Source organism: Oratosquilla oratoria, chromosome 2 (genome assembly GCF_046742065.1).
Source record: "Oratosquilla oratoria isolate Oo_2021 chromosome 2, ASM4674206v1, whole genome shotgun sequence".
NCBI lineage: Eukaryota > Metazoa > Arthropoda > Malacostraca > Stomatopoda > Squillidae > Oratosquilla > Oratosquilla oratoria.
The window spans coordinates 16,655,656-16,663,155 of NC_134778.1; the positions used below are offsets into that span (position 1 = coordinate 16,655,656).

Consider the following 7,500-nt stretch of genomic DNA (forward strand, 5'->3'; position numbering starts at 1 on the left):
GGAATGATGACATCTGGTGATTTTAATGTTGCTGTTTTTTTTTTGTTTTGTTTTTGGGGGGGGGGAGTAAGTGGGTTGTTTATTATTTTTCATAACTTTTTTTTTGTCGACAGGCTGAAGAAATGGGGCTTCCTTTTTGTGTCATTTAGCGAGAAGAAAATGGGGGTGAAGGGGACCTGCTCAAGGTTGTACGTGACCACGAAAACGGAAAGGCCAGCTACGGGGAATTTTACCGTTGTCTTTTGTAGTCCATAGAGAGTGCCAGTGATTTGGCACTATTCCGGCACAATAGCTTAAATGCCGCCCCTAAATGTGCCGCCCCAGTTCATATGACCCCCCCCCCCTCTTTTGAGGGCCCTGACTGTGAAACTCAGTCTACGCCAGCTACAATCCAAATTCATGAACGCCGACTTTGGCTATATGGGCATGTAGCACGTTTATTTCTACAAGAGACAGCAATCCTCGATAGATAAGACCATGGGTCACCCACAGAAATCATGGTTGGGGCACGTTGTAGCGACTTAACCGTACGCAGCAGGTTTTGTTTGAGTTACTCCTACACTCTGCACTATACATCTTTCTGTGAATATACTTTATGCAAATAATAATACTTTTCAACAATCATCATCTGAAAAAAATCACATAAACGAACTCACCTATCACCAAAGGCTTTTATCTTATTAGATACAAGAATTTTCAATATTTCTATTCCCCAAAGCTCAGTTTCTCGCTTGTTAGAGGCTTAGCCTAGCTTTAGCAGAATAAAGATTAGTGACCCAGAGCGCTAGACCTCAAGGCCTGGGTTTCGGCTTGCTAGGAGAATCACAACAAAGTTGATCGAACCGGCCGAGAGTTGTTTGGAGAGGCAAAGGTGTCTGCATGGGGAGTTTGCTCAGAGAGACTGTGAGGACTGGCACTGGCGTGTAAGTGAAGCAACGCTTTCTCTGGCGTATTTTCCAAATTTATTCTGATACTCATGATGTATTATATGCGTTGCACTTAATATCACAATAGCAAGGACATTTAGATGATTTAGGGCCACATTTGGCACAACAATCCAACTTCTCTTTCTGTTTCGAGCAAGGAAACGTGGTTGAAATGAGAATCTTCTAAGTTACATCCATTCTACCTCCTCTGCTCCTACAGGTTCTCTACCCCCATGGCTACGTGGAGCCTACATCATAAATGGTCCTGGGCGCATGACCTACGGTGACAGCGAGTTCCTGCATGTCTTTGATGGGTCAGCCATCCTGCAGAAATACAACATCGGAGAGACTGGCGTAACCTACAGTAGTAGGTGAGTTTACATTTTTTTTTTTACTAATTACTATAGCTCCGTCCCACACATTCTCGTGCAGTTACCATCTTTTGTGGGCAGTATGACATCTCTCAACGGTTTTCTGTATGTTTGCAAAAATTATTTTCTCTCTGATGCCGTAACGTTCGGTAGAAGGAGTCGGGAGGCGATGGAGTCATGAATAATTTCCTCGCAGAAATAAGAGTGCATTTATTATAGGATTGTAAAGATTGGGATTGAATCTATACTAGTCCCAATCAACCTAACTTCGTAGAGTTGATTCATGAATTACTGTACCTTCCCGGAGCCATTTCAAATGTTGGGTTTCAGGAGTTACTTCGTCTCAATGGGGCACTACAAAAACAAATAAAAGAATTTGGCGGCGGCCAGGGAAAAAAATGTGCGGACGAACTTACATCCTTGTATATGTATTACCTCATTATTCATAATTACATTTATTCAATTAGCTTATTCCTCTTAAAATTCACAAATTAAAAACTATAGTTATGGGAATATGTACATTTCAATATATGAGAGTGGCGACGTATGTAATTGGTAGTTGCCAATCAACAAAACAAAAGAAACATCATCTGAGGACGGGGCCTTTATTAGTTTGACGTAACACTTGTTTCAGCTTTATCAAACACATAGTCGTGGTACACATATCTGAGAGTTAATAGGAAGATTCGGGGAAGGGTGGGAGGTTATTGGAGCCTAAGAAAGGTTAAGGAAGAGAGGGAGCAATTGTCTGTGTATAGGTTATTTGTTTACCACCGATGAATAAATGTAGAAGGGGAAGAAATAAGGTGAGGGGCCATTTGTCAACTCATGATTGACAAAAGCATGAGGGGAGAAAGGTGTGGAGGGCAACTAGGGATTTTTCGACAGCTGAGAAAAAAAAGTGGGGTGAAATGTTAAACTTGCCTTTATTTTGTTCATTCGTGTTGGATCCTTGGATGATGGCTGCATCCAAACATTTTCTTTGGATTTTATCGGGCTCGTGTACCAGTAGCTTTGCCCATTCCCAGTCCATCAGATGATTGCTACTATTCTCATGTGCAACGTAAGTGTAGGTGGTGACATCATTGCGGACATCCTACCGATGCTCTCGGATCCGGGTTTTCAGGTCGCGTGATTCATCTACGAGGAAAACTAGTCTTGAAAGGACTGGTTTGTGTCGTTGCTGGGGTGTCTTGTCTGGCGATTTCTGAAGGGTTTGAGGCTCGGGAGGATGGTGAGAGCTTCCTGCTGGGTGTTCAAGGTTGGGTGGCTGCACTTGATGTGAAGGGTTTCAAGGAGGGCAGGGTTGCACTTGTCACTCTGTCGAAGGTTTTGGTAATATTCTCTATAATGGATCTGGTGATTGGGGTATTGAGGGTCTCCTGGAGGTGCCTCTTAGGGCCTTCACTGTTGAGGTGGACGTCAGACGTTCGAAAAGGCGAGTGGTGGTGAGTCCGATATAGTAATCTTGGGGCGCACAGTCCTCATATGGACAATAAAACTGGAATGAAGGTCAATAAGACCATTGATCCTGTTACGTACAACCATACAACCTCAACATTAATCACATAAAAGGTTCTGACAACCTCCTGACTGACATGCTTAGCCGCCTCTAACCACATCTTCTAGACAAAGTCAACCTTATTCTACACAATCACCACTATGGAGTGGTGTGATCTCAGGGGGGAGATGTTACGGCCCACCCCATCTACCATCGAATTACCGAACCATCGATTGGTTTTCCCTAACCACCTCGTTGCATCCTCAAGATCTTTACTAGTCATTCAAACGACCAAACTTCTGAGTCGTCGCTAGGTTTCTCTTAATCACCTCGTTGTACGTTAAATAACAACTTGAAGCCAACTACAACTATTCAAACACAACTTGGGTTCTAAAGTATATAAATACCACACACACGGCCAGGCGGAAAAGAGTCTCAACTCACCTACGGTTGGAAAGGCTTCCCTCCTCTCACGTGATCAAGAATCCAATACTCCTCCCTGACGATAACATCATTCATGTTGCCCTGTGGTGTATTTTGATTCGTCGCTGTCACTATGGTTACTTCATATCTTACATTTTGTACTCGTTAATTGATTAAGGAATGTTGTTTTATTTACTCGTTTCTTATTGTATCTTATTTTGTTAACAGGTGTAAGTATTTAATAATTAATCACAACTAACACCACAGTCAGACGAAAGAAAGAGTTGAGTAAGCGAAACTATTTATTTCGATTGCTAACTGCAGTCCTCTTTAGTAGTACGTTAATAATTAATGTTAAACTATACTCCTTTTACTTAAGACCTTACAGCCTTTGTAAGGTCCGCCCTTGTCCTCGACTCTAATTCACAGTGGATAGATCAATACTATATATATATATATATATATATATATATATATATATATATATATGTATATATACATACATACACACATACACACACACACACACACACACACACTTCAACGAATGGACGGCTTAGAAGACGTTCTGAAGAAAAGTGAAGTCTGTGGATCCCAACGCAAAGAGAAGTGCCTAGTGTTTTTGCAGGGTGGGGGGGAAATTGCTCGTGGAGTAGTGGGAACGTAGGGAAAGAGGAAAAGGGGAGGGATTACTGAGGGAAATGGAAGGAAATGAGGAGGGAGTAGACTTTGACCAGCCAGACAAGCGGAAGGTAAACAAAAGACTTAGCGAGGATCAAATGTCTAATAAAAATGTAAAGATTAGAAGTATAGAGAGGAGCAATACAGAAGAAAGTGACGAGAATATGTTCCAGGGATTTAAAGAGGGTGGGGGGGACACAACCCCCCCCCCCCCCGACTGATAAGACTAGAGGAGAGAGTTGATAAGGTGATCGAGGACTTGGAGCGTAAGTTAGGTAACGTAGACTCCATCTTCCAAAGAATTGAAAGGTTGGAACAACTAGAGAAGGCTAACAGAAACTTAACTGAAGAAATAGAGGACCTAAAAAGACAGTTAGGAAATGTAAAGGAGGAGAATGAGAAATTGAAGAAGAATAGTAATGAAAACAGAGAGAAAATAGATACAGAAGCTAAAAATTGGAGAATAACTCAAGAAGGGAATAAGGTTTCATTCACTGACATAGTCAAACAGCAATTGAAAGAACATAATGAAGACTCAGTTATTAAAGTGATGAGACAGAAGGAGAATATAGTAAGAGAATTAGCTGACAAAAAGAAATGTATAATTATATTAGGAATGGAAGAGAAACATAACCCAGATAGAACCGCAAGAATCAAGGAGGAAAATGAAAGAGTAAGCAGTTTATTAAAATTAGTCCAGGAAGATGAACCAGAAATTATAAAGGAAATTGAGGAAAAATTCAGACTCGGAAAATATAGTACAGATAAGACCAGACCAATTAAGATTAAATTCAGGTCACAAACAACAGCAGAGAAAATTCTATCCAAGACAGGGAAACTAGCAACAAATGATCAATATAAAAAGGTATGGATAAAAAGAGAAATGAATAAGGAGGAAAGAGAGGCAGAAAAGCAGAAAAGAATTGAAGCTAAGGCAAAAAACGAGGAAAGAACGGAGTCAGAGAAAGAGAGATTCTATTGGAGAGTAGTGAACATGAAAATAAAGCAGTTCGACATACTAAAGAAAAACATAAGGGAAACAGAGAATACAATGGAAGTGGCAGAAAACTAAGAGTGTCTTACACAAATATAGATGGATTGATAACAGGATTGAATGAACTGAATGATTATTTGAAAGAAAAAGAACCGGACATAATGGGAATTGTAGAAACAAAATTAAAAGGCCCACTACCACCCAACAGTGTAGGACATGATACATACAATTATTGGATTAGAAACAGAGAGAAAAAACAAGGGGGTGGAGTTATGTTCCTGACTAAGAAGGATATAAACGTGAAAGGTGTCATATATGGAAAGAATACAGTAGAGATGATTATGATAGAAGTGGAAGACCGAGATAAGAAGAGCAGAAAATTTGTGATCAATTATGTGCCTCCGAAAACAGCCTCATGGGAGGAGAGTGAACATAAAAGTATGTTAGAGGACACAAAGATAGCATTAACTAAAATAATGGAAGACGGAGGAAGAATAGTTATGATGGGCGACTTTAATTGCAAAGAAATCTGCTGGGAAGAAATGACAGTAAAGAGTGGTGATGACTCATGGGGAAATGCTCTACTTGAGATGATTACTGACCATTCAATGACACAATGGATACAAGAGAACACTAGGTATAGAAATGAAGAAGAACCATCGAGGCTAGACTTAATAATTACATCTGAACCTAGAATAGTGGACAAGATTGAATATAAAACACCAATAGGTAAAAGTGACCACATATTGATTGAACTGGAACTTAATGAAGAAAAATATATGAAAAGAAATGAACAATATAGAAAAGGAAGAATGATGTATGAAAAAACAAACTTTGATAAAATAAGAGAATTCTTCCAACAAGAAAACTGGGAAGAAATATACAAAGAAGAAACAACAGTGGAAGAGAAATGGAATATTTTGACAAAAATTTACAAAAAAGGAGTGGAAAAGTATGTCCCAAGACAAAAACAAGAAAAAGAATATGTAAAATGCTGGTACAACAAAAGTTGTAGGGAGTTAAAGGACAAAAGAGACAAAGCCTGGAACAGATGGAAAAAAGACAGAAGACCTGAAAAATGGAAAATATATACTGGTTATAGAAATGAATATGTACAAAAGTGCAGAGAGGAAAAAAGAAAATATGAAAAAGATGTTATAGAAAAGTGTAAAGATCAACCAAAACTATTCTACAGATTTGTAAACAATAAACTGAAAAACAAACAAGACTTAGAGAAATTAAGACAAGGAGGAGTTGAATACACTGAGGAAATGGAAATGGCAGAAATTATGAACAAACATTTTAAATCAGTGTTTACAAGGGAAAATATACAACCTGAAGAGATTGAGTGGAAGGAAAAAGTCCCCCCTATGGAAGAAATAGAAGTAACAAAGAATGAAATATTGACACACTTGGGTAATTTTGATGTCAGAAAATCGCATGGGCCAGATGAAATAGCAAACTGGATTCTGAAAGAATGCAGGAATGAACTGGCAGACAAAATACATAGCATAATAAGCAGTTCCTTAAAAGAAGGAAAAGTTCCAGAAGATTGGAAAAAAGCAAATATAGTACCTATATATAAAGGAGGAAATAAAGAAGAACCTACCAACTATAGACCAGTCTCTCTAACAAGTACAATAGCAAAAATATGTGAAAGAATTATCAAAAGTAGATGGGTAAAATACTTGGAAAAAAACAACGTACTAAATCCAAGGCAATTTGGATTCAGACAAGGACGATCATGCGTCACCAATTTAATATGTTTCTATTCAAGGCTAATAGATATAATACAAGAAAGAGATGGATGGGCTGATTGTGCATTTCTAGACCTAAAAAAAGCTTTTGACAAAGTACCACATAAGAAGTTGCTTAAGAAATTAGAATATGAAGGAGGAATACAAGGTAAATTGCTAAATTGGATGGAAGACTTTTTGCAAGAAAGAAAAATGAGAGTAGTGATAAGAGATCAGCACTCAAAATGGAATGAAGTAATAAGCGGTGTCCCGCAGGGAACAGTTCTGGCCCCAATAATGTTTGCTATATATATTAATGATATGGATGAAGGAATTGAAAGCTATATGAGCTTCTTTGCAGATGATGCAAAATTACTGAAAAGAGTGAAAACTGAAGAAGATTGTGAATCACTACAGAGAGATCTAAATAAAGTACAAGAATGGAGTAGGAAGTGGGAGATGGAGTTCAATACAAAAAAGTGTAGTATAATGGAATTTGGAAAAAGCAAAAACAGAATAACAGGATCATATAATTTGGGAAAAGAAGGAATAAAAAAAGTAGAAAATGAGAAGGACCTGGGAGTCATTGTTATGAATAATATGTCACCTGAGAAACATATAAATAAGATTTTTGGAGAAACTTATAATTTAATAAGAACAATCAAAGTGGCATTTACATACCTGGATGAAGAAATGGTGAGGAAAATCCTAATCACCCTGATAAGACCAAGATTGGAATATGCAGCAACGATATGGTCACCAAGTACAAAAAAATGTATAAAAAAACTTGAAAGAATACAAAGAGCAATTACAAAACTGGCACCAACACTCTCAAAACTATCATATGAAGAGAGACTACAAAAACTTA

The 7,500-nt window shown here is 38.3% G+C and overlaps 1 protein-coding gene across 1 annotated transcript in view; it reads left to right on the plus strand.

Annotated features, from left to right (window-relative positions):
* The window catches only part of LOC143037348 (carotenoid isomerooxygenase-like), an 82,224-nt gene that overhangs the window by 20,356 nt on the left and 54,368 nt on the right, over positions 1–7,500 (plus strand). Inside the window, exon 2 of the mRNA XM_076205489.1 lies at positions 1,147–1,297. Within this exon, the coding sequence (XP_076061604.1) occupies positions 1,147–1,297 (151 nt within the window). The remainder of the gene's footprint in view (positions 1–1,146; positions 1,298–7,500) is intronic.